Source organism: Rhinopithecus bieti, unplaced genomic scaffold (assembly GCF_001698545.2).
Source record: "Rhinopithecus bieti isolate Rb0 unplaced genomic scaffold, ASM169854v2 scaffold_1295, whole genome shotgun sequence".
Taxonomy (NCBI): Eukaryota; Metazoa; Chordata; class Mammalia; order Primates; family Cercopithecidae; genus Rhinopithecus; species Rhinopithecus bieti.
Genome location: NW_016803880.1, coordinates 4,946,732 through 4,973,519, shown reverse-complemented (window position 1 = coordinate 4,973,519; position 26,788 = coordinate 4,946,732). Strand labels below are relative to the sequence as shown.

At 39.3% G+C, this 26,788-nt stretch overlaps 1 protein-coding gene across 1 annotated transcript in view; it reads left to right on the top strand.

Annotated features, from left to right (window-relative positions):
- Positions 1 to 26,788, top strand: part of JAM2 (junctional adhesion molecule 2) — an 87,928-nt gene that overhangs the window by 43,817 nt on the left and 17,323 nt on the right. The window contains 5 exon segments of the mRNA XM_017856565.1: positions 6,621 to 6,686; positions 13,143 to 13,257; positions 17,499 to 17,650; positions 20,830 to 21,032; positions 23,960 to 24,059. Of these exon segments, the coding sequence (XP_017712054.1) occupies positions 6,621 to 6,686; positions 13,143 to 13,257; positions 17,499 to 17,650; positions 20,830 to 21,032; positions 23,960 to 24,059 (636 nt within the window).

Sequence of the window (26,788 nt, the reverse complement as noted above, 5' to 3'; positions counted from 1 at the left end):
AAAAAAAAAAAAAAAAAAAAACACACACACACACACAAATAGGTACAATGTATATTTGGATGATGTCTACACTAAAAGCCCAGACTTCACCACTACACAATATATCCAGGTAACAAAAACTGTACTTTTTCCCCTTAAATTTATATACACAAAAAGAAAAAAATATATGGAAATAAATATTCAGCTACTAAGAAATACTACTGATAATTAATTTATTAAAGCTAATGCCCTTTATAATTTTTTGCCTACATACTTTTGCCAGTTCAACTAATCCTCTTTTTTAACATCTGTGATGCATTATTTTTCTGTTCAAATATTATTATACACATGAAAAATGTACAAGAGAATTAACAAAATTCCTGAAGCTAACAGCTGTTATTTTTCACAGAACTTTTATAGTAATTTTTGACAATTTAAGAAATGTTTCTTAAAGGAAATTTTAACAAGTAGGAAACTGGAATTGAGAAAGAGAAAATGATTTTATTTCTCAATGATTCCTGAAACCCAGTTCCTAAATCTTCTAATCTCAGATTGTACTAAAGTTTGCCTGAAATGAAGGAAGGCCGGAACCTACTGAAGAAAATAAACATTCTCAGTAGGCAGTGTGGTGTTTGAAAAGTTCAAAGGCATGATGATACGGAGGGAGCAAAGATTATCTTTTCCTATTTTGCCCCGAGGTTTTCCTCAACTGGTTTCCAGGGAATTTGAGTTTTCATTGTTTTGTCTAAAAAGTGTACTAAAATACTTCAAAAATCCCAAGAATTGTCAGTCATAAGTAGAGTTTCTCTGAGGGCATTAATTCACACATTGCTAAAAGGACAAAGAGACTTCTTCAAAGCATACTTTGAAAGTTTCACAGAATAATGGTTTGGCATTGGAATCACTGGCAAAAATGTTCAGAGATTTTGTCATTAAAAGTAGCAGTAGGCCAGGCGCGGTGGCTCATGCCTGTAATCCCAGCACTTTGGGAGGCCGAGGCGGGTGAATCAGTTGAGGTCAGGAGTTCGAGACCAGACTGGCTAACATGGTGAAACCCCATCTCTACTAAAAATACAAAAAGTAGCTGGGTGTGGTGATATGCGCCTGTAATCCCAGCTACTCAGGAGGCTGAGGCATGAGAATCACTTGAACCCAGGAGGTGGAGGTTGCAGTGAGCCGAGACTGTACCACTGCACTCCAGCCTGGGCAATAGAGTGAGACTCAGTCTCAAAAATAAAAAAATAAATAAAAGAAGAAGTAAAGCAACAAGAACATTTAAGGTCCTGTCCTTGCTCCAGCTCACTGAAGAGGATTCTGGCTTGGTCTCCTGTCTCATTCCTTCCTCTGCTCTCTGAAGATTCAGACTCTATCTTTGGAGTCTATAAAATAACATGTGAGAAGCAGAAGAGAAACTAGGAAAGAAAGGAATGCAGGAGAAGAAAGGGATATGGGGGAAGAGAAAAGAAAGAAAGAACAGCTGCTATGTGATCAAAGTGTATGGAAAAGGATATTTTAAACGATGGCATGGACCCCTTTCATGGTTCTTGGTTCTTGAAATATACAAGCAGAAGAGTCCTTTTGAAATTACTCCTTAGTGGACCTGACACCTCTCGAGAATTGAGCCACATGGGTCACTATTTTCTATGGACATATTTATAGCTGTCAATAGAAATCAGTTCAGTCCTGTACTCTTCACATAGACACCATGTTTGCCAGTTTCCCTGTTAAATATGTTAGCCATTTAGAGATATCCAACGTGCATATCACTGGTTTTCCTGTTATACTAGAAATCAAGTAATTTGTGTCCCATAGACTTTTGCAAATTAAAAAAAAAATTTTGTGAGTCACTGTGTTGCCCAGGCTGGAGTGCAGTGGTGTGGTCATAGTCCACTGCAGCTTCAAATTCCTGCGCTCAAGTGATCCTCCTGCCTCAGCCTCCCAAGTAGCTGGGACTACGGGCAGGTGCTACCATACCCAGATAACTTTTAAAAATGTTTTGTAGAGATGGGGGACATTACTATATTGCGCAGGTTGGTCTTAAACTCCTGGCCTCAAGTGATCCTCCTTCCTTGGCCTCTCAAAGTAGTTTTGCAAATTTTAACTTCACAATTAGATTTGCTGTCCCGACTTTTAAGGAAAAAAGAAAAATCTCCAGAAGAGCATAGGAGTGATAAAATCTAGCACAATGGAAGACTAATTTACATGTTGGTATATATAGATGAATAAATCACAGAAGAGATGTCATGTCATATGAAAGATTTCTTTCTCCTTTCCAGGAGTAGAATCAATTATCTTTCATAGTTATACAATTCTGATTTTATAGGAACTTTTCAGAATCTTAGAATTCATGATTCTTTGGCATTCTTTATAGTCTATTGGTTTATTCCTGTTCCTGGTTGTTCAAACTGGTCTAACTGGAAATCTAGAGCAATGGTTCTCAACCAGGAGTGAGTTCTTTACCCCCATGTCTCAGGGGACATTTGCTAATGTTTAGGGACATTTTTAGTTGTCATCACTTGGGGCGTGGTGATACCGGCATCTAGTGGGTAGAAGCCAGGGATACTGCAAAACATCCTACAGTGCACAGGACAGCCCCCTGCAACAAAGAATGATTGGGTGCCAGACATCAATAGTGTCAAGATTAAGAAACCCTTACCTAGACCTCCCCTCTGGGATTACCCTGGTGTCCTACTCTCCTAGTTCAGCCTCGTAGCTTCCACCTTCCTGTTGTGCTCCAGAGCCAGTCTTTTGCCTTCATTCTAACCACCAATTTCTCAAACTCTCCTGTCTTCATTGGACTAATGAACCTTTCTTCCTGGCATCTTTGTTAATCTGCAATCCTTGCTCGTGTTCATCTTGGGGCACGGTGTGGGCCTAGTATACCACAGTAATTAACTATGTGGGCTTTAGGTACTGACTGAGTCCAAATCCAAACTCCACCACTTACTTCTTATATAACCGTGGCCAAGTTTCTTACTCTCTCTGTGCCTCAGTTTTCCCACCCTCAAAAACGTGAGCAAAAATGGTACCCTGCCACAGAGAATTGTAAGAGTCAAATGAGTTAATACTTGTGAAGCACCAAGTGCTTAATAAATTTTAGCTATTATTATCCTTTCTCAAGAGTCCATCAAGGTCTTTGTCCTCTAAGTTACTTCCTTCTCTGTACTCCAAGTCCGGAAAGCAGGTGTAATTTGCTCATGATGGTTTCTCTTAAATGTTTGCCTAAATTCTGAATGTTTTCCATTACTCTAATGGCTGGGACTTTTGATGTGGAAAGGCAGGAAATACCCTATTTTTCTCTCTCAAGTTTGGCTGTCCATATCCTTCCCTGAGCACTTTGTGGCATAAAGGTGGGAGATGGGAAAGACAGGGAAGGAAAAATACTTCAAAACATTTTCATGGATGACTCACAATTCTTAGTCTATAGATGGAAGCTGATGAATGAAGGGATGAGAAGATGGATGCATCAATGGGCAGTACCTAAGTTTCTGGTGTGAGTGGCCACATGGAATGTGATGCTTTACACAGGGATGAGATTTGCAGAAATAGGACAAAGTTTGGGGGCAAGCTGATGAGTTTTGCCCATGAGTTTGTGGTAATTGCGGGAAATGGAAATACAGATATCCAGCAGAAAGCCAGGCTCACAGATTTAATTTCGAGAGAGATTGGAGCTGGAGATGTGGAGTTACAACTTTTTAGCAAATAAATGCTAGTTGGGTCAATCAGAGTATAAAATACTCTATAAAAAGGAGGTAGTTTAGTCAGAAAAGCAGTTTCTGGATGGATGGATGGATGGATGGATGGATGGATGGACGGACGATGGATGGATAGATGGGCAGAACAAGGAGGAAGAAGAACTCACAAAGCAGACAGAATGAAGTACCAGGATCAGAACAGAAGGACAAAGACTAGGAGAGAATCAAGTTACAGAATACAAAGGAGTCAACAGAGTCACATGTCATAGAGAGGTCAGGTAAGATATAGACTGAAAAGTGTCCATTAGATATGCCAACAGATAGGTCATTGTCGTCTTAATGAAAACAGGTTCAGTAGACCACAGGAAGACAGAGGACAGATGGTAGCATGAGTGGAGAAATAGCATTTCAAATAAATTATAGAAATATATAGTCAATAAATAACCTTCTTTAGCTTTTCATGATAGGCTTAATTCAGTCTTACCTTGTATCATGTATAATTTTTTGGGTGAATAATGAAGGAGAGCAGTTGGATTGTTTTGCCTAAATTGTTGACTTGAGATGACCAATGTATTAGTCTGTTCTCATTCTGCTAATAAAGACATACCTGAGACTAGGTAATTTATAAAGGAAAGAGGTTTAATTGACTCACAGTTCAGTATGGCTGGGGAGGCCTCAGGAAACTTATAATCATGGCAGAAGGGGAAGCAAATACAGCCTTTTTCACAGTTCAGCATGGCTGGGGAGGCCTCAGAAACTTACAATCATGGCAGAAGGGGAAGCAAATACATCTTTTTTCATATGGCGGCAGCAAGGAGAAGTGCAGAGTGAAGGCAGGGAAAAAGCCCCTTATAAAACCATCAGGTCTCATGAGAACTCACTCACTATCACGAGAGCAGCATGGTTCAATTACCTCCCACCAGGTTCCTCCCACAACACATGGGGATTATGGGAACTACAGTTCAAGATAAGATTTGAGTGGGGACACAGTCAAACCAGATCAACCAACAATAATGCTTTGCATTATTCTGACTTTGAAACAATTAATACCAATCCAATATTGTATACTTACAACACTTACCCCAAAGAATTGCTTGCCTTCAGGAACTCTTCCTCAGTGTCAGTTTGATCCGACCTCATTTACTGGACTTTTCTTATTAGTATACAATAAGGAATGAGCTCATTTATTCAACAAACATTTATTGTGTCTTGCTTTATGCCAGGCACTGTTCTGAGTGTTTGGGTTAATTTCAGAGAATATAACAGGCAACAGTCTTGCGCTTGTAGCATTTATATTTTAGAGATATATACTTATAGGAAAATAGATTTAAATTATTTTTAAACGTCGTCATTACACTGGAGTATAGAATGACATCCGTAAAGAAAGTGATTTAGATCAAAGATGGAATTAGAAAGTTTTATTGATACTTTCTGATACTTTCTTCTTTAGTACTAATAATGCCTACCACACTAGGTTATTTTGAATATTGAATTTTACAGCATAAAAGCAAGTATGTGAAGGTGAAATAGGAGAGTTCCCTATTTCAAAGGTGTGGCTCACCTTTTCGGTGGCCGCTGCTTGAATCCCTGAGGGGAGGGGCAGCATGCAGACGGACAGGTGCAGGAGCCCAAGTGGGTGTGTGTTACAATGTGCCCTTTTAGCCTTGCCATCCACAGATGGCCTGAGTGTTAACCAGCTCAACGGACCCTCTGCCTTTTCACATGGGCAGAGGGCCAGTGTGACAGCTTTCTGTATCCTGAGCTCTTGCCCAGTATCCCAGAAAAATCGGGTCACACAAGGGGTTAAAGGATGAATGCAGGGGTTTGTTGAGTGGTGGAGGTAGCTTTCAGCAGGATGGATGAGGAGCTGGAAGAAGGGATGGATTGGGAAGATGATCTTTTCCTGGAGTTTGGCCATCCAGAGGCTGAACACTTCTCCTACCACCCCCAGTCGAACTCCTCCCAGTGTTCAGATGTCTCTCCTCTTCTATCTTTCTCTGCCCCGTTGTTCCGCCATTTGTCTGCTTGTCTCCTCATCTCCTTGCCTGCTCATCTGCTTCTAGAACCTGGGGTTTGGGGTTTATATAGGTACAGGATAGGCGGCATGGTGGGACAAAAGGCAACTTTTGGGGCATGAAAACAGGAATGCCTGTCCCCTTTTCGGGTCACGGGTCTCCAGGCCTGAGGGTAGGGCCTTTGTCAAGGAACAGCCCTCTCCTACCCAGTACTTTTCTGTCTCCTATCTGTATCAAAGGTGCCTTTTTAAATGAAAATTTCTGTGTTAGTTTAAGGGAGTGGTAATAAGCAGCATCATGTAACTATTAGATCACAGTAGCAGTAGCCACCATAGTAGTTACTTTAGTCTGTAGACCAGTTCTCAAAAATCATTGAAATGTTTTGGGGGAAAAAATAAAGATGTTCTGCTTGAATTTTCATCATAATTTTATATACAACTTATATATATTATAATATATATATACAAATTTCATCAAAAGTATGTAAAATGACTCATTTCTATATGACATAGGTATTGTCAGGGATAAATACATAAAGCTATTTATACTTTTAAATAAGCACTAAGAAGAATTAGCTGTTATTTGTGAGGCAATACCGTGTGACACTAGACTGCATAATAAGCTGAATTAAGGATGTAAGATATTTTTCAATGATTGGGCTGGCAAGAGTGTGTTGTCTGTGGTGGGGTACAAATAGATACAAGGGTTATACTTTGGGAAATGCTTAAAGGCCAAAACTACAATCTAGAAAATAAATATGTATAGTTTTGTTTGCTTTTTCCTATTTTGATACTTTAAAACTATGTGTTATGAATTGGGCAAAACTGTCACCAAACTTTGGGACAGTTTTCTTGAATATTGCATTCCATTCAGACATTTGAAAGTGAATTTTCATTTATTTTTAATTATCCTATCTGTTTTAATCTTTCAGATCATAAGGCCTATGGGTTTTCTGCCCCAAAAGACCAGCAAGTGGTCACAGCAGTAGAGTACCAAGGTACAGTATCTTACTGATTTTCACAGGCTGCATTGTTGAAATAACTCATGAGAGTGACTCATGTGATGTGATTTTCTATTTGTTGGGATTCTCTGCCTTACCTTCTACTAATTCCTCTGCCTGAAATGCTGCTTCATGCTGACTCCACCTCAAGAACATTTTCTCCACCTCCTCAGTGGAAATTTTGGACATTCAATAAAAGACTGGATGTACAAAGCAGGTCTCCTATTACATTATCCACAACAAAGCAAATCTAATTTGTGAAATTGGGAGATGGAGAGCTTGGAAAGTTTCTAGCCAGCTAGATATGAGAAATAGAAATGAACACTTCAAACCCCTCTGTGTGTATTTAAGATGATATTAATATAGCTTACTTTGGGGCACCATTTTATCTATTTCAGCTTCTTTAAAATGTTTATAAGGAGGAATTAATTCAAGAGTATAAAGTTTCTGTTTTGAAAGATAAAATAGTTCTGGAGATTGTTATATGCGCAACAATATACTTAATACTGCTGAACTATACAGTTAAAAATGGTCAAGGTGGTGAATTTTATGTTTAGTTTGCCACATTTAAAAAATTGTCAAAAGAAACTAGTAACCTATATATGGGCTTTTTAATAAGTTTTTGTTATTGTTGTTGTTGTGTTTTGCTTTATTTTGTTTGAGACAGGATCTCCGTCTGTCACCCATGCTGGAGTGCAGTGTGGCATGATCTCAGCTCACAGCAACCTCCACCTCCAGGGTTAAGTGATCCTCCCACCTCACGCACCCAAGTAGCTGGGATTACAGGCGCAGGCCGCCATATCTGGTTAATTTTTTGTATTGTTTTGTAGAAACAGGGTTTCACCATGTTGCCCAAGCTGGTCTTGTACTCCTGGACTCAAGCAGTCTGCCCACCTTGGCCTCCCAAAGTACTGGGATTACAAGCATGAACCACCATACCTGCCCTATAAGTTTATTTCAAATATTGACCACCTACTACTTTTCCAAAGGATCCTTTATCTTTTATATAATTAATAATATTGGGCAATCAGAAGAATTGCTATTTCTTAAATTTATTACTTGTTTAGGCCATTAAGAAACGGGTCCTAAATGTCTGACCTCTCATCATCAGATATGTCTTAGGTTCCTGGAGCTGGAGAAAGATAGGTTTGAAGGAAAGAGACAAAGATGAAAGTAAAGGTCTGGAGTGGGGGAGATTAAATGAGTTAATATTCACATAGTGCTTTCAATAGTGCTAACACATAATCCAAATTATATATGCTTGTTAAGTAAAAATATGCTGTAGTAGGAATCAGTCCTGACTGGGAGTGGTGGCTCATGTCTGTAATCTCAAACTCCTGGGTCAGGAGTTCGAGACCAGCCTGGAAAACATGAAGACACTGTTTCTATAAAAAACAAATTAGCCAAACATATGGTACACGCCTGTTGTCCCAGCTACTCAGCAGGATGAGGCAGGTGGGTGGATCACTTGAGTGCAGGAGTTTTGAGGCTGCAGTGAGCCATGATCACGCCAGTGCACTCCAGCCTGGGCAAAAAAGTGAGAGATTGTCTCAAAAAAAAAAAAAAAAAAAAAAAAAAGGGCCAGGCATGGCGGCTCGCGCCTGTAATCCCAGCACTTTGGGAGGCTGAGGCAGGTGTATTACCTGAGGTCAGGAGTTCGAGACCAGCCTGGCCAACATGGTGAAACCCTGTCTCTACTAAAAAAATTAGCCAGGCCTGGTAGCGGGCACCTATAATCCCAGCTACTTGGGAGGTTGAGGCAGGAGATCGCTTGAGCCTGGGAGGCAGAGGTTGCAGTGAGCCAAGATTACACTACTGCAATCCAGGCCTGGGCAACAGACTGAGACTCCATCTCAAAAATAAATAAATAAATAATAAATAAATAAAAAGTTCATCATTAAAAAAATGAGTAACTTAATAAATTACATCAACAATTATTAGGTTAACTAGGTTCTCTTAAGTTCTAATATTTTATATGCTTAAGCTATAGAACACTCCGGTATGAGTTAGTTTTAAATGGAGAGAGGTGGTAAGAGGAAATTAATGATTGGGGGAATTTGGGACTATGGAGCACCTCCAGGATGGATAAACAGGGCTGGGTGAGATGCCAGAACAGAAGCTGGAAAGGCCACAAGGGTAAGCACAGAGTAAGGGAGGTGAGGATGGACCAGGATGTCCCCGAGGGACCAAGGAAGTGAAGTTCAGTTCTACTTCTCACTTTCACGGAAGTTCTTAATACTGGGTCCAACTGGGTACAGGGGATGTATATCCTCTCCCATCATATCTGAGTTAGGACACCAAAATTATATTATTTAACCTTGCATTATTTTTTAAAAATGTATCAAGGTGAATTTTACATAACCTGAAATTCATAGTTTTTAAGTGAACAATTCAGTGGCATTTGATAGATTCAGTTTTGTGCAACCACCACCTCTGCCTAGTTCCAAAATATTTTCATCATTCCAAAACAAAACCCTGTGCCCATTTACATTACTTTTTAATGCATGTTTTATTTTTAATATAGAAAATACTTTCATAATGTATTGCAATCAAATGTTAATCTTACTCCAAAATAAGTGTTTTCTTTCATCTCACCTCTTTTTAATTAAGAATTTCATTTTAATTCTATTGTATGTGTGTCCCCATCATTCCAGCTTGGCTCTTCATAAGGCATAAATACATTTCTGTGTCTTGTACATTTTAGTCTTAGGACTAAATGCAGTAACTTAATTTTGCTGTAAGTCTATAACATTTTATGATTTGTATATATGTGTATGTGTGTTTCACCCAATTTTTTCATTTGTTATGTCTTGTTTCTCTGAGGTCAAGAAATTATGAATTAATTCCTTCTTTCCAGCGCTGCTGCGCTGTATCACTTCGCATGATAGTGCCAAGAGCAGAAGGAGACTGAAATCAGGGCAGCTCTGCCGGGCTTGTAAATTACATGTGCAGCTTTCTGCAAAGGGAGTCTAAACCTGAAAGCTATAAATCAGAGTTTAATAGCAAGCATTTCTTCACAGAAGTAATTTCTGCTAAGTCAGAGCTATTTTGGTAGTATCAGTTCTCTTTTTGTGTTATGTAAGATTTTGATGATTTTTAACTTGAGCCCTGAGAATGAAATCAAAGGATAATTAGCAGTACAGAATCCAGGAAAATTAAAATTCATAATGATTCTATGTAATTCCAAAATGTGATTGTTTTGCCACGTGTTGCTGCTAATGCTTTTTATAAACAAAGAATTCTCTTTTCTTGATCCAAATGAAATAGATATTTTGGCAATGAAATAATCACCTTCATAGAAAAGCATGGCACATTTTCCTGTTTTTAATATGCCTTAGGTTGAGAAAATATGATTTATATCTATTTTTTTGCTATCTCCTACAGAGATAACATTTTATTTCAAATTGGAGTGATTTCTAGGTAAATTTGTGATGGTATAAGGTATATATTTCTATGTAAAGGCAAGCTTGCAACTATAACTCAGAGAAATTCCTCAGGGGGTGAAAACAGTGATCATTTACAGAGTACATACCATATGCAAAGTAGTACCATGTACATCACGCATGTAAATATAGTGTCTCATTTAATCTTAGTGACAACTTTGTAAGATGAGTACTGTTCTTTTTATCATTTTACAGACGTGGATATAAAAATAATTATCCCAATATCACATACGGAGTATATGGTAGAGGTCTAACTCCACAGCCTCTGCTATAACCTGCATGTTATGGCGCAGTAACCCTAAAGCCTGATACACAAAATTATGCTGGCATAAGTACTGAATTTTGGCTGAAGAGAGAGAAAAGAGTTCATGAGAGTTAGGTTGTAAGTTCATTTACTTCCTTGTCCTCAGATATTGACCCCATGATTCCAGTATTTTTATTTTCTGCATTTGTTTCCTATGGTTGCCATTAAAAAATACTACAGGCCGGGCGCGGTGGCTCAAGCCTGTAATCCCAGCACTTTGGGAGGCCGAGACGGGCGGATCACGAGGTCAGGAGATCGAGACCATCCTGGCTAACACAGTGAAACCCCACCTCTACTAAAAAAAATAGAAAAAACTAGCCGGGCGAGGTGGCAGGCGCCTGTAGTCCCAGTTACTCAGGAGGCTGAGGCAGGAGAATGGCGTAAACCCGGGAGGCGGAGCTTGTAGTGAGCCGAAATCGCGCCACTGCACTCCAGCCTGGGCCGCAGAGCGAGACTCCGTCTCAAAAAAAAAAAAATACTACAAACCAGGTGACTTAAAACAATAGAAATTTATTCTCTCATGGTTCTGGAGGCTAGAAGTTCAAAATCAAGCATTAGTACCCAAGGGCCTAAGCATTGGCTCTTTCCTTGCTTGAGATCTTCTTTCTCAAAGAACTATACAATGAATTCTCTCCCTCTTTTAAACGTTTGGTCAAATGTCACCTTCTAAATGGGGTGAACTCTGGCTACCGTTTTTCAAAAATTATAGCCCTGTCCCTAGCACTTCCAAACGTCCTGTACTCTGCTCTGCTCTCTTTTGTCTTCATAACCCTCATCATCTACTAACGTACTAGGTAATTCACTTTATTATGTTTCTTGTTTATCTGACTTCCCCTGCTAGATAGTAAGATTCCAAAGGGCAAAGATCTTTGTTTTGTTCACTGATACAGCTCAAGAACAATGCACCAGACAGTAAGTACTCAACATATTTTGGATGAATTGGATAAACCATTTCTCCACATTTTACATGGCCAGCGAGAGAGAGGCTGGAGTGAAGTCACTGGACTTAGGAAAATTATTGCTATATTTTCTAGTATAAGTTCCATAGAGGTTTTTCCAAAGCGCAATAAGGACAGGAATTAGGAAGAATTCACCGGGAGGGGTGTGTGTATGTGTGCGTGCACACACAAGCACACGCACATGCGTATCTAAATATGTAACACAATGCAATTATTTAAGTGTAAAATAAGACTTAAGACACAGAAGACATGAGGAATAGGCTAAAAATGAGTGTGGGTGTGTGTTTAATTGTTGGAAACTCACAAAATACTGGAAGGAAACCTATCTACAACTCAAGACTCCGGAAGGTCACCACCCATTCCCTTAATCAACAGAACAGAACTGTATTTCCTCAGACAGGTCCCTTAGCACACATTTGTCTTTGTAGCATAATTGTAAACATGTCTGTAAAATGATGTCTCTTTGTAACATAAAACCTGCTTTAAAAACTTTAGACATCCTTGAAAACAATTTTTGGTTCTTTTCTTCCTTGCCTTTCTTTTCTCTGCCCTACTTTCTATTTTCCATTACCTTTTATTCCATTTTTGTATGTCCAGCAATATGTGTGGAATGAAAAAAATTAGAAACTAAATATTCTGCATTCTTTTTTAACATTCATTTGCTTAACATTAAAATCAGAGGTATGAAAAGGATTTTAAAATAATTTCTGGTCAAAGATACTGTGCTTTTTTAGGTCAAACCATATGCCTTGTGGGAAAAAAGTATTTCAGAAATATGGAGTTGACATTCTAGAGAGCCTGGTTAAAAAATACTTTTAAAACTATTTATAACTGGAGGTTTCCATTTGGCAACTTGAAGCTGTTCCCAGACTGGCACTGGGTTTTTTTTTTCTCTCAGACATCTCGTTTGGACAGTGAAAAGAAGGGGGTTCCTTTGGGGGCTCCAAGAATTATTTAATGACACAATTGCAGTAAATTTCTTGTAATAAAAGCACTTAGCTACATTGAAGTAGTCACAGTTGATGCCAAGATTTAAATTTTAATAATTATCTGGACCGAGGCAAGGTTATATAGGCAGTTGTTTGGGGGTAAAAATCAATGATTTATTAGGAGACTATATTGGATATATATTAATGTATTTGTAGAGCAGGTCGACAAAGAAGGGATCTGAGTGAGAATATAGCACGTTGCTGAAACTTTTCTGGTTTCCCAGCATGTCCTGGGCTGGATTAAGTGCCTTTCTTGGGTACTAAGCGTGAATCACCATTTGCATAGCTGGTATTCAGCCACACTGAGCTGAAATGCCATTATCTTAGTTTCCTCTTCTACCAGATGGTAGACTCCTTCAAGACTGAGACTGAGAATAATAAGATACATAATTAATCATAGATGCCATTTGTTAAGTCCTTACTATGTCCAAGTTTGTGTGCTTTGCATATCTTATTGCATTTGAAGACTCACAACAACTTTGTGAAATATTAGCCCATTTTACAGATGAAAACTCAAACTTGATAACCAGGGAAATAAGCATAGTGTCACACAGTTATTATGTGGAAGAGCTAGAAGGCTTCCAATTCATCTCTGCATTGAGCCAACATAGGACCCGTTGAAGTAATTTATGAATAAATGAATGAATAAAAATATAAAGGAGTAATTTAAATATGTTTACAATTTTGTTACCCAGTTAAGTAAAATATAAATTCATGGAGACAATTAGAAAAACAAGTATTTTTATTGTTGTTCCTAGAGGCTATTTTAGCCTGTAAAACCCCAAAGAAGACTGTTTCCTCTAGATTGGAGTGGAAGAAACTGGGTCGGAGTGTCTCCTTTGTCTACTATCAACAGACTCTTCAAGGTAAGAAGCTGGAAGCTTGAAGAGGTGTGAGCAAGAGAATGCCAAGTACAACCAGGATCCTTTAATTGACAAATGAGATCAGGACATGACTGATTACTGAAAATGTGTTTTTGTAAGTGTGAGATGAAAGCAACCATATCTGAGACATAAAACACAATAGCCACAAAAACAGAGAACAGAGGGAGGTGAAGCCCACTGAATCCCTGGACTCTTCTTTCTCAATTCAGGCATAAAGGAAGCAAAATGCAATTGCTCTTATTGACTCCGTAGATTAAACTCCCTTCCTTCCTTCCTTCCTTCCTTCCTTCCTTCCTTCCTTCCTTCCTTCCTTTCCTTTCCTTTCTTTCCTTTCTTCTTTTCCTTCCTTCCTTCTTTGTTTCTTTTCTTTCTTTCTTTCTTTCTTTCTTTCTTTCTTTCTTTCTTTCTTCCCTTCCTTTCTTTTCTTCTCTCTCTTTCTTTCTTTCTCTTTCTTTCTCTCTCTCTCTCTCTCTCTTTCTTCTCTTTCTTCCCTTTCTTTCCTTTCTTCTTTTTCTTCCTTTCTTCCTTTCTTTCCTTTCTTTTTTCAAGGTCTTGTTCTCTTGGCCAGACCAGAGTACAGTGGTATGATCATGGCTCACTGCAGTCTCCACCTCTGGAGCTCAAGTTATCCTCCCATCTCAGTCCCCAAGAAGCTGGAACTACAGGTGCATACCAGTATGCTCAGCTAATTTAATTTTTTTTTTTTTTTTTTTTTTTTTTTTTATCAGAGGTGACGTGAGGTCTCCCTATGTTGCCCAGGCTGGTCTTGAACTCCTGGGCTCAAGCCATCCTCCTGCCTCGGTCTCCAAAAATACTGAAATCACAGGTGTGAGCCACTTGCCCAGCTCCTGAGAGAAAGGAATTAAAAACTTGTGTGGTTTGGAAGTGAAAGGTTGCTTCTCAGTCATAATGCTGTCACCCTATTTCCTTAAGTCCATCTTGAAAGGCAGGCCACCACTGAGAAGCTTAGGGAGTTAAGACTTAAGAGTGGGTTATGACAACAACCATTATCAAGTACTTTCTTTTCTTTTCCTTCTTTTGTTATACATTTCTTTCTACTACCTACTCTTGTCATTGAATATGTGATGAACTTATAATTTATGACATTGATAATGATGGATGAAGCAAATTTCCATTTGCTTCAAAATAAACCAGTGGTTAATAATATAGATGAAACAAGATAAACCATGCATTGATTACTATTATAGCTGGTCAATGATACATTGAGGTACAATTCACTCTACTTTCTAATGTTGTGTATGCTTGAATCTTTCCATTATAAATATTTCTAAAGCTGGAAATACAATTTTACAAGTGTAATAAACATGTTATTATTTTAAAATGCTATGTATTTCTTTAATGTTAAAGAATTAAGTGAAAATGTTTGAAGTTTATAGAAAATTTAAAATACCCCCTCGAGTTCTCATCTGTCAAGATAAGACTACTAGCTGTAAGGTGTTAATAGCACAGCTGTCTTCACTTGAATTTTCTGTAGTTGCCATTTCTGGCATGTGCACATTATGCAAAATTATTTATTTGAGCCACTGCACCTGCCTAATTTTTACATTTTTTTAAAGAGATGAGATCTGGCCATGTTGCCAAGGCTGGCCTCAAACTTCTGTCCTCAAGCGATGCTCCCACCTCAGCTGGGACTACAGGTACAAGCCACCACACCGGGTGCAAAACACTATTTTAATTTTGAATATGTTACTATCAAAAAATAAAATAATGTTTTTAACCACCTTTTCTTGTGCCGCAGTGTTACGTGGGCCACCACACATAGAGTTACTGTTCCAGCCAATTAAACCAGACTCCCTGGTTTTCTGAAGACATGCATATTTTTACAAGGGAACTAGAAAGGGAATGAGGCAAGCATTTGAACTGAATTCTTTAAAATATAACATGGGGCTGGGCACAGTGGCTCATGTCTATAAACCCAGCACTTTGGGAGGCCGAGGCATGTGGATCACTTGAGGCCAGGAGTTCCGAGACCAGCCTGGCCAACATGGTGAAACCCCATCTCTACTAAAAATACAAAAATTAGCCAGCGTGGTGGTGCACATCTGTAATCCCAGATGCCCGGGAGGCCGAGGCATGAGAATGGCTTGCAGTGAGCCAAGATCATGCCACTGCACTCCAGCCTGGGCAACAGAGCAAGACTCTGTCTCAAAAAATAAAATTTATATACATAATATGGAAGGGCCTCCGTGGCCAGGCCTGCTGGCAGCTGCTCCTCAGAGGGCCCACGCTGGAGCTGACAGCCTGCCAGGAAGCCGGGCACTTGGAGACGGGGTGGGAGCACTGGGGTCAGCCAGAAATCAAACATGTCAGTGAAGGCCCAGAGCAGCTCAGAAGATAAAATAACAGTTCACTTTATAAACCAACAGTGAAACATTAACAAACAAAGGAAACATTGATAACTCTTTGCTGGATGTTGTGGTTGAAAATAACATAGATATTGATGGGTTTGTTGCCTAGGAGGGAGCCTTGGCTTGTTCTGTCACCTCATTTTTGAAAAGCACATATTTGAGAGGTTAGACACAATCACTGACAATATGCTTGATCTGGCATATGGACTGACGGACAGGTCAGAGTTGTATTGCCAAATCTGTTTGACAAAATCCATGGGCCATATGACTGTCTGAGTACCTGATGGAGTGGCCTATGCAAGACAATCCACTGACATGGGCAAGACCACCTAAGCTAGAATAAACAGGAATGCTTTCACTACATTTTACCTATTTTTATAATTATGTCTTTTTTTTTTTTTTTTTTTTTTTTTTTTTTTTTTTTTTTTTTTTTTTTTTTTTTTTGAGACGGAGTCTGGCTCTGTCGCCCAGGCTGGAGTGCGGTGGCCGGATCTCAGCTCACTGCAAGCTCCGCCTCCCGAGTTCCCGCCATTCTCCTGCCTCAGCCTCCCGAGTAGCTGGGACTACAGGCGCCCGCCACCTCGCCCGGCTAGTTTTTTTGTATTCTTTAGTAGAGACGGGGTTTCACCGTATTAGCCAGGATGGTCTCGATCTCCTGACCTTGTGATCCGCCCGTCTTGGCCTCCCAAAGTGCTGGGATTACAGGCTTGAGCCACATATAATCAAATAAAAACATGCATGAATGAACGTTATTATGACCAGCTTTACTATTTTAATTCACCTTGTATAACTACTGAAATTTGTAGTTCTGAACACATGTAATTTTTATATTTGTTAAATTAGAAAAAGGTCAGTTAAATATTAGAAAATAATTAATATGATAATACCTTACAAAATTTGCCTCACGTTTGTTTAGCAACTTTTAGCAAAACGTTTTCACATGGCCTTATGTCTGCTTACCTAGAAAGTAAATTTTTTAAAAAAGATATTATTATCCCTGTTTTATGTGAGTGAAGGCAAAGACCTAAAATGGCTTGTTTAGGGCCATCCAAATAATTAGAAAATCTGTACACACCTGCATAGGTGTTTACTGTAAGGTATATGTTAGACTGAAACTGGAGAAATTATGACTATCGTACAGCAGCAATTAAATCTGACTGCGTATGGACAAAAGCATTTAATTGCTCGGTGAACTGCTTAACTGACAGTTATTAACCTTATACATAAAGATTTCAAAATTTGATTCGGTGAGAAGTATAAGGTTGAACATAGGCATTACAACACTGCCAAATAAGTTTGATCTCTGTTTTGACTAAGCTAGTAGAATAAACTAAAATTAGATGTCAAAATGAAATAAAATATGAGAATATAAAACTATATATGCTTTTTTGAACTTTTTTTTTTTTTCTTTTCTCGCTCTGTCGCCCAGGCTGGAGTGCAGTGGCACAACCTCGGCTCACTGCAGCCTCCACCTCCTGGGTTCAAGCGATTCTCCTCCCTCAGCCTCCCAAGTAGCAGGGATTACAGGCGTGTGCCACCATGCCCAGCTAATTTTTTGTATTTTTAGTAAAGACGGGATTTCACCATGTTGGCCAGGCTTGTCTCCAACCGCCTCGGCCTCCCAAAGTGCTGGGATTACAGGCATGAGCCACCATGCCTGGCCTTTTGAACATTTTAAAAACTGTCCTTTCCAAAATAAAAAATTTAAATAACAGCATCCATATACAATTTTTAGGCTTTAAACTTGAGTTGATTAATAGGGAAATAAATGCTTTGGTTACTGAATGAACTGACTACAGGAAGGTATTACACAGAAAGCTACTTGGGTTATTACTAATATCAGTGTCTTCTTTTCTAAAAGGTGATTTTAAAATCTAGCTGAGATGATAGATTTCAATATCCGGATCAAAAATGTGACAAGAAGTGATGCGGGGAAATATCGTTGTGAAGTTAGTGCCCCATCTGAGCAAGGTCAAAACCTGGAAGAGGACACAGTCACTCTGGAAGTATTAGGTGATGTGCATGTAAATGTGTGACTACGTCTCTCACTTCTTCTCCACCACCCAGCCCTGGGGGCAACCAAGCACTGGTCCATGAACATGCCAGCATCAACTGGGAGCCTCAACCAGTCAAGTTACAGAGACCATAAGCATCACCTTCCCGGCAAGCTCTTGGCCATTTCTCCCCATCTCCTCACTGGCTGCTGAAATTTTAGTAACGCGTTATCACAAAGTATCTCTTTGTTAAAGATGGAGGCAATTCCTAGCGGTCCTACAATGTACATAGGAGTATCTTTCCTGAGGGTTTATTTTTCAGTATTTTTCAGCATATACACAATTTTCCAACCATTTAAAATAGTATCACATGAGATGGTAGAGAAGCAATAATACACAAAAAAAATAGACCGAAGGTAGGATTAGAAGTCATTTGGTAAATAAAGGAAATTGACATTGATTATGTACCTAATATGTGTTAGCCCTTGTCACATAAGTAATTTTACTTCATCTTCATTAACATTAATATGATTTTTACAGATGAGTAAATGGAATTTAAATGATTTAACAAGGCCATACAGCTAGAAAGTGTCTGGACTAAGATTTTAATCCAGATGAGGTTAACTTCAAAACCAGTATGTTTAGTTTCTGTAAGAATCATGGATAGACTAGACACAGGGGCTTATGCCTGTAATCCCACCACTTTGTGAGGTTGAAGTGGGAGGATCCCTTGAGGTCAGGAGATTGAGACCAGCCTGGGCAGCATAGTGAGTCCCCTATATCTCTGTCTCTAAAAAAAAAGAAAAAAAGAAAACAAAAGAAAAATCCATTTGTGGTGTTGTTATACACCTGTAGTCCCAGCTACTTGGGAGGCTGAGGCCAGAGGATTACTTGAGCCCAGGAGTTCAAGGCTGCAATGAGCTATGATTGTGCCACTGCACTCTAACCTGGGAGACAGCAAGACTTTCTCAAAAAAATAAATAAATAAATAAAAAGAATCACTGATAGATAGTAAAACAGTTCATGATGGTAGTTTGTGGAGGAACATGATCTCTTCTCTTTCATTGGTGGTGTATAATCTACCAAGCAAAGAGACTAAAACAGCTCCCCTTCCTTTTTCATGTTGTTCATGCTCTTTCTGAAATACTAGTGACGTACTAGCACAGGAGAAATTTAATTCAGAAAACCTTGCAGCAGATCCGGCCAGTTTATTCATTTTCTAGTGTTGTATAACAACTAAATAGGTCTGTAGAGCAGAAGTCCAACAAGAAGACCGGGTATCTGCCCAAAGTATCCCAAGGCTGAAATCAAAGTGTTGACAAGGCTGAGTTCTCATCTACAAGCTATGAGGAAAAATCTGTTTCCAGACTCATTCTTGGTGTTGGCAGATTTCTGTTCCTTGTGGTTGTAGGACCAAAGTCCCTGTTGCATGCTGGCTATCAGTTGGTGGACCACACTCAACTCCTAGAGGCCACCACATTCCTTATTACATGGTCCCTTCCATCTTCAATGAAAGAAAAGCATGTCAAATTCTTGTACTTCGTTTTTGTTGTTGCTTTGAGACAAGATTTTGCTCTGTCTTCCAGATCACGGCTTACTACAGCCTCAACCTCCTTGGCTTAAGCGATTCTCCCATCTCAGCCTCCCATCTCAGCTGAGACCATAGGCACACACCACTTTTGTGTGTGTGTGTGTGTGTGTATGTGTGTGTGTTTTGTAGAGACACAATCTCGCTGTGTTCCCCAGGCTGGTCTCAAACTCCAGGCCTCAAGTGATCCTCTTGCCTTGGCCTCCCAAAATGCTGTGATTACAGGCATGAGCCACCACACCTAGCCTTCTTGTGCCTTGCATATCTGACTTTTCCTTCTGCAACCAGCCAGAGAAAACTCTCTGCTTTTAAAGGTTCATGTGATTAGGTCAAACCCATTCATGAAATCATCCTATCTTAGGGACAATGGTTTTGGGACCTCAGTTACATTTCCAAAATCTTTCTACTACAGTATCTAGATTAGTGTTTGATTGAATAACTGGGAAAAAAAAAAGTGTATTTTTACCAAGGACTGCAATCTTGGGAGAAGAATTTGGAGTAAAAATATTGTAATCTTGGGAGACCACCTTAGAATACAGCCAGTTCTGGGTTTTCCTGAATAATAAATAGGTCACCTAATGAAGTCTGGTTTACTTTTCAATCCCTGAGATCAGAATAACCCTAATAGCTGGACCAGGTATTTTCTAACTTGGCCAGTTCTAGACAGAATGAGATTTATAGTTGAGTACTGGGCCCGAAAAGAATACTCAGGTTTGGCTGGGCATGGTGGCTCATGCCTATAATCCCAGCACTGTGGGAGGCCAAAGCAGGAGGATTGCTTGAGCCTAGGAGTTCAAGACCAGCCTGGGTAACATAGTGAGACCCTTTCTATACAAAAAAAAATTTTTTAAATTAGCTGGTCATGGTGGCTCGAGCCTATATTCCAGCTACTTGGGAGGTTGAGGTGGAAGGATCAATTGCTTGAGCTCGGGAGGTTGAGGCTACAGTAAACCGTGATCACACTGCTTTACTCTAGGCTGTTATAGGGTGAGATTCTGTCTCAAAAAATATATATATATTTATCTACACACACACACATGCACATGCTCTCTCTCTCTCTGTTAGGCTTCTTTTAAATATAATTGGTAATAAACCAATTGAGGAAAACAGTAGAGATTGTTTATCTAATAAAGAATAACTGTTGTATAAGCTAAAGTAATGCTTATTATTGTAAAAGATAAGCCTTTAACTGTCAGTGAGTTGATTGACATAGTAAGTTTCTTTCTCACTTAAGTAAAGCCTAAATAGTTGGGACAGTGGTGGAGGAGCTATATTACTTTATTTCATGAAACCATTAGAGACGCAACCTAATATAGGTCTGACATCTTCAATACATGACTTTCCAAGGTCACCATTGTTGTTGACACCTACTTGGTAGTAGGAGGGGGTGGAGGATATGAACAAACATGTGGGAGGTTTTTAATTAGTCGGACCTGGAACTGGGATATATCACTTTTTTCCCACATTCCATTAGCCAGAACTCATGTATATTGCACACATCTTTACCTGGCTATTAAAACCCTTGATTATAGAGACAAAGTCAGCTTTAAAGAAAACAAACAACCTTGATTAGCTTATAAATAACCAATATCATCTGACTTATTGTTCAGTGGCTCCAGCAGTTCCATCATGTGAAGTACCCTCTTCTGCTTTGAGTGGAACTGTGGTAGAGCTACGATGTCAAGACAAAGAAGGGAATCCAGCTCCTGAATACACATGGTTTAAGGATGGCATCCGTTTGCTAGAAAATCCCAGACTTGGCTCCCAAAGCACCAACAGCTCATACACAATGAACACAAAAACTGGAACTCTGGTAAGGTCATTTCAAGAATTGACTTGATAACTGTCTTGCATTTGTATTAAAAAAAATTATTAGAACTTAAGATGATGTTGAATAGAGAAGTGATACCATTGCTCGCTAAGTGGAGAGAGGCAGGGGCAGCAGGAAAGATGGCAGCACTTGTACCAAGAAGTGGTGGAAAGAGCTACTACAGGAGATGGGAAGAGAAAACAGAGAGTGCGGGAGCTGAGTGTCCAAGGACCAGTAAAAGAGCAAAGGGGCAAAGGTTCCTGAAGCAAAGGAGCAAAGGCTGTGTGTTTATCTTTTCAGAATTTAAAAAGATTCTAGAATTGATGATCCTATAAATGATACAAATTAAGATTTTCCTACACCCTAAGCTACTTCCTGGTAGTAACTCTGGCTCTTTAAAGGAAATGTTTATTATTTGCTGCTGCAGTGAACTCGCTTGTGATTTAGGAAAGTGCATGAACCCTTTTACCATGGAGACCTTCATTTATATAGGTGGTGTTTCCTAGGAATTAGAAATACCTAGACTACTGAGTACTACCATGTGCTATTAACTTTAAAAAATGCGTGGCCAGGCGTGGTGGCTCACACCTGTAATCCCAGCACATTGGGAGGCACCATGCCTAGTCAATTTTAATGAATTTTGAAAGGAGGATATAATGCTTCATTCATTTCATCTACAAGTGCACAAGAACATTTACAAACTATATCTTCTGATAAACAAGAAAGCAAATTGCTAAAGTGGCTGAATAATGAAGCCTATTGGATGCAGCTACTGTTTGGACAAACGGAGGCAAGATGGCGCAGTTCTGGATTCTTCACCGTCAACTTTCCCACGCCCGGGAACGACACGGGTCGACTGCGCAGGCGCAACCCGACCTCCGACGGAGAAAAACCGGAACCCGCCTAGCCACGCCTACCGCCCCACCCCCGACCCGCCTATGTCCCGCCCACTGCCCGCCCACTCCCGGGCCCAGGATATAAAAGCCGCTCCCGGCGGGCACTCGGTGCGAACTTCCTTGGCTCCTCCTTGTATGCGGGGGTTCGGGAACCTCGTACGAGAACACCGGTGTGAACTTCCTTGGCACCTGCTCCTGTGCGGACCTGGGAACCTCGCCCGAGAACGCCGGAGCGACTTCGTGGGCCTCCACCGCCGGAGACCGGTGAACCTCGCTCCCTCCTTCACATTGGCTTGTAAATAAAGTTTTTTTGCCTTGCCTACTTGCCTTTTCTCTGGCATTTGCTCTGGGGGTCGCATTAAAGCAAATCAGCTACTTCTTAAGCACGGCCACGCTCTGGCCTCTCAGCAGTCAGCAGGTACAATCAGCAGGTCTGAGTGATTTTACACTGAGCAACTGGGCAGAAAAACCTGCTGTCACACTTTGCTATATTTACTTTTCAAATGCAGTTTTTCTCAGGGTAGTTGGTAAAAGCCCCAAGGCAAGTCTGAAAGGATAGATTCACTTTCCTCAGCTAATCTCAATCCTTGAAATAGCTTGTGATGTCAAAGGAATGCACCTGGGTTGAACTAGGATGGGTTCTTATGTGAGAAATGAACAACAAAGGCTCCAGTGTATGGAAGCCAATGACTTCCTTTTAATTACCAGCTATAATATGCTGGAAGATCATTTGGGGTTTTAGTCTAACATATTATTTATATGTAACCTTGGCCCTGAGTTCATGGTGAATATTCTAAAAGCATTCTGGCTTTGAGGAGAGTGAGAGATGATTCCATAGAGTGAAAAAAAAGAAAAGAAAAACAGGAAAACTTCCTCTCCCTCCATTTAGGAGGATCTAAGACAATGACCCTTCAAGGTGACCAGGATTACACTCCCTTTCTTCCCTCCCTCCAGCCCTTTCTTCTTTCTTTCCTTTATCCCTCTCTCCCTGCCTCTCTTCCTTCCTTTCTCCCTCCCTCCCTCTCTTCCTTCCTTTCTCCCTCCCTCTCTCTCTTCCTTCCTTTCTCCCTCTCTCCCTCCCTCTCTTCCTTCCTTTCTCCCTCTCTCCCTCCCTCTCTTCCTTCCTTTCTCCCTCTCTCCCTCCCTCTCTTCCTTCCTTTCTCCCTCTCTCCCTCCCTCTCTTCCTTCCTCTCTCTCTCCCTCCCTCTCTCCCTCCCTCTCTTCCTTCCTTTCTCCCTCTCTCCCTCCCTCTCTTCCTTCCTTTCTCCCTCTCTCCCTCCCCCTTCCTTCCTTTCCTCTCTCCCTCCCTCTCTTCTTTCTTTTCTCCTCTTCTTCCTTTTTGTCTGCCTGCATTCCTTCCAAATATCCTCCAAGGGGATAAAACTACTGATAAAAATAATGAAGTATATTATATCTTAGCTTTTGGTCTTAGCTTTTGGTTGCTTTGACAGGGATGGGAAGGAGGAAGGTCTGGCTTTTCTTTTCAAATTTTAAAAAATTCTAGAATTGATAGAATCGACAATCCTATAAACCCATACCAATTAAGATTTTCCTAGGCCTTAAGCTACTTCCTGGTAGTGACTGGCTCTTTAAGTATTTATTGTTGGCTGCTGCAGTGAACTCGCTTGTGACTTAGGAAAGTGCATTAACCCTTTTACCAGGGAGGCCTGCCCTTCATTTATAAATGATGTTTCCTAGGAATTAGAAATACCTAGACTACTTAATACTACCATGTGTTATGAACTTTAAAAAATGCTCACTGCCTTCCTAACTGTATTGCTTTCATTGTAAAAAAAAAAAAAAAAAGAAAAAAGAAAGGAACTTCCCGTATGTATTTTATCTTTGTTCTTTGTCAAATTAAGCAAAAGTCTAGCTTAAACTCCTTGAAGTCATGGAGACTTTTAAATTCATAGTAAAATAGAAAGTCTCAAATTTTAAAAGAAAGACAAAGCTAAAACTTGAGGGACAGGGTTATTTAAAAGTCTACTTGTAGATCTATGGCTTAAAAATACATATTTTTGCATCCACAAATAGCAATTTAATACTGTTTCCAAACTGGATACTGGAGAATATTCCTGTGAAGCCCGCAATTCTGTTGGATATCGCAGGTGTCCTGGGAAACGAATGCAAGTAGGTAAGCATGAAATATTGGGAGGAACAAATGGTTTTCAATTAGACTGTGAATTCCAGCATTTGGGGGTAGAAGGAGCAAGGAGCAGGACATATCTGAGTGACTTGAAGGATAAACAGGAGAGAATGATTAAAATTAACTTGATATGATGTGTTGCAAAGAAGCAAAGATGCTGTTTTAAGCCATCTCCCAAATAAGCCAAAATACTTAGTATTGTATTTAACCACTGTTTTAGTTTTTTAAATAATTGTTTTAAAATACATTCTTCTGGGTAATCTTTCTCTCGATTAAAAGTTAAGTATCTTGTAGTCTAAATTGTTGAAAGTCCAGAAGTTTGAATTTCTGATATTTTTTAAATTCAGGAATGCATATCATTGATATTATCCACCAAATTAATTCAGGTGTTGACATTTACAGTCAACATAGCAGTTATTTAAGTAATCAGAAAGTATCCCTTTCAATGCTGCTTTGAAATTATTTAAAAAATTCATCACAACATGTTTAAAAATGAAGGCATTGTTTTCTTAGTTTCATTTATTCACATGTGTCCTCATGGGTTTTCTTTTGTTGTTGTTGTTTTGGTTTTGTTTTTTTGAGACAGAGTCTCCGTCTGTTGCCCAGGCTGGGGTGCAGTGTCACGATCTCGGCTCACTGCAACCTCTGCCTCCCAGGTTCAAGCAATTCTCCTGCTTCAGCCTCCCAAGTAGCTGGGATTACAGGCGCACCCACCGCACCCAGCTAATTTTGGTATTTTTAGTAGAGACAGGGTTTCACCATGTTGGTCAGGCTGGTCTCAAACTCCTGACCACAGGTGATCCGCCCACCTCAGCCTCCCAAATCTGGGAGGCTGTAATCTGGGATTACAGGCGCACCCACCACACCCAGCTAATTTTGGTATTTTTAGTAGAGACAAGGTTTCACCATGTTGGTCAGGCTGGTCTCAAACTCCTGACCACAGGTGATCCGCCCACCTCAGCCTCCCAAAATGCTGGGATTACAAGTGTGAGCCACCACGCCTGGCCTGTCCTCATGGTTTTTACCATTACCTTGTACTACCAGCACAATTTCTGTTTATTTTTCCTTCCATTTAAATGGTCCTGTTTAATTTAAACGTCTACCTTTGCCTTTAAGGAATCATATCCAGGAAGTCATTGTTTTGATGTATTAGGTACTTTTTCTTAGCACACAATAAATGCGTAATGAATAAAATTTAAATGTTTGTTTCTCCACGAGGACCACTTTAATTTGGACATGATTCTCACATATCTACTCTTTCTAAATACAAGTTTGCTTAGAGGTTAAAATTAGTTTGTTTAATGCTCATCCATTGATCCGAGGTGTTTTGTGTCCTTGGTTGGGACTTACATCTTTTGAAATACATACACATTCATAAATTCATTTTTTTGGTTTTCTTTGTGAATTATAACTATTTTCACATGTAACCAAAATTAGAATATGTTAACTCTCCTAAAGAAATTTTTTCAACGTGCAGGATTTGTTGGTTGTTTTTTGTACCGACTCACTGTAAAACTCCAGCAGACTCTACTCACACTGAGCCTTTCAGCAGTTTAGTTCCTTTTCTTTCAGTCAGAAAAATGGTACCTTCCTTTTATAGAGACTTTTTTTCCAAAAAAAAAGAAATGACAAAATATTTTCATATTTAATGTTACATTTTTCCTACAGTGAGACATAATACGGCTGTATGACTTGCTCAACATCACAGAAAATGGTGAACAGGATGTAAGAAGTTAACTTACTCCTAATCTATTACTCCTCTATCTACCATTTCATTGAAGAAAAATAACATAAAATTCATACCACAACTTAGCACTTACAGGACAAGACAATTTTTTGTCAGTATTTCCTTTTAGGGTGAATCCTTCCTTCATAGATGTTAAATTCATTGACAAACTACAAGACAGTTTTTTTTTGTCAGATAATAGCCCTTACTTTGAATGCTTCATAGATGTTAAATTTATTGACTACTACAACGTAAATAGAAGGCACACTTTGGTTCTCAGGAATTTCACTTATTGATTTGACTTTGCCTAAGATTATGATTACTGTAGATTTTTTCTCTATCTGCTCTTTTTAATCCAAGTAAATAAAAAGCCGAATCTTACTGACCTCTCAATACCCAAGCAAACTGAGTTTATACCAAGCAATAATTAATGTTTTCTACTCTGGTCAAATTACTTAACCTTTCAAAAGATTTATCAAGTTTTCTTTTTTTAAAAAAAATCAATATTTTGGAGGTATTTAAGAAAATTAATAACACACTTGGCATTAGGAAAGAATTTCGAGACCTAAAGTTTTTATAATAAGCAGATTCACTTAAACAGTATCTCTAAAAAGATCATTTCCAAAGTGTACATTGCTTTAAAATATTTATTTTTGAGAAAATGCTACCTAATATTTTCTCTAGGTTATTTAATCATATGCTAATTAAAACTTGTTTTTTAAAATGGGAACTCTTTGAAGAATTGCTTCTTTAATAAATACATGGGAAGTATCTAAATGGCAGAAGAGTGTGGCTCATAAAATCCTCACGGACAAGATGGAGAAATATGGTCCAAACAATGTTTCGGTGGATCCACATGCAGTTGAATCCCATGCTCAAAGAATGTTAATCAATTGTGTTGTATGACGGGAGGTGTCTACTAGACTGTTACATAGTTCTTTCCTAAACAAATCCATGTTCATCATATTATTAATGACTTGAATGAGAGGTT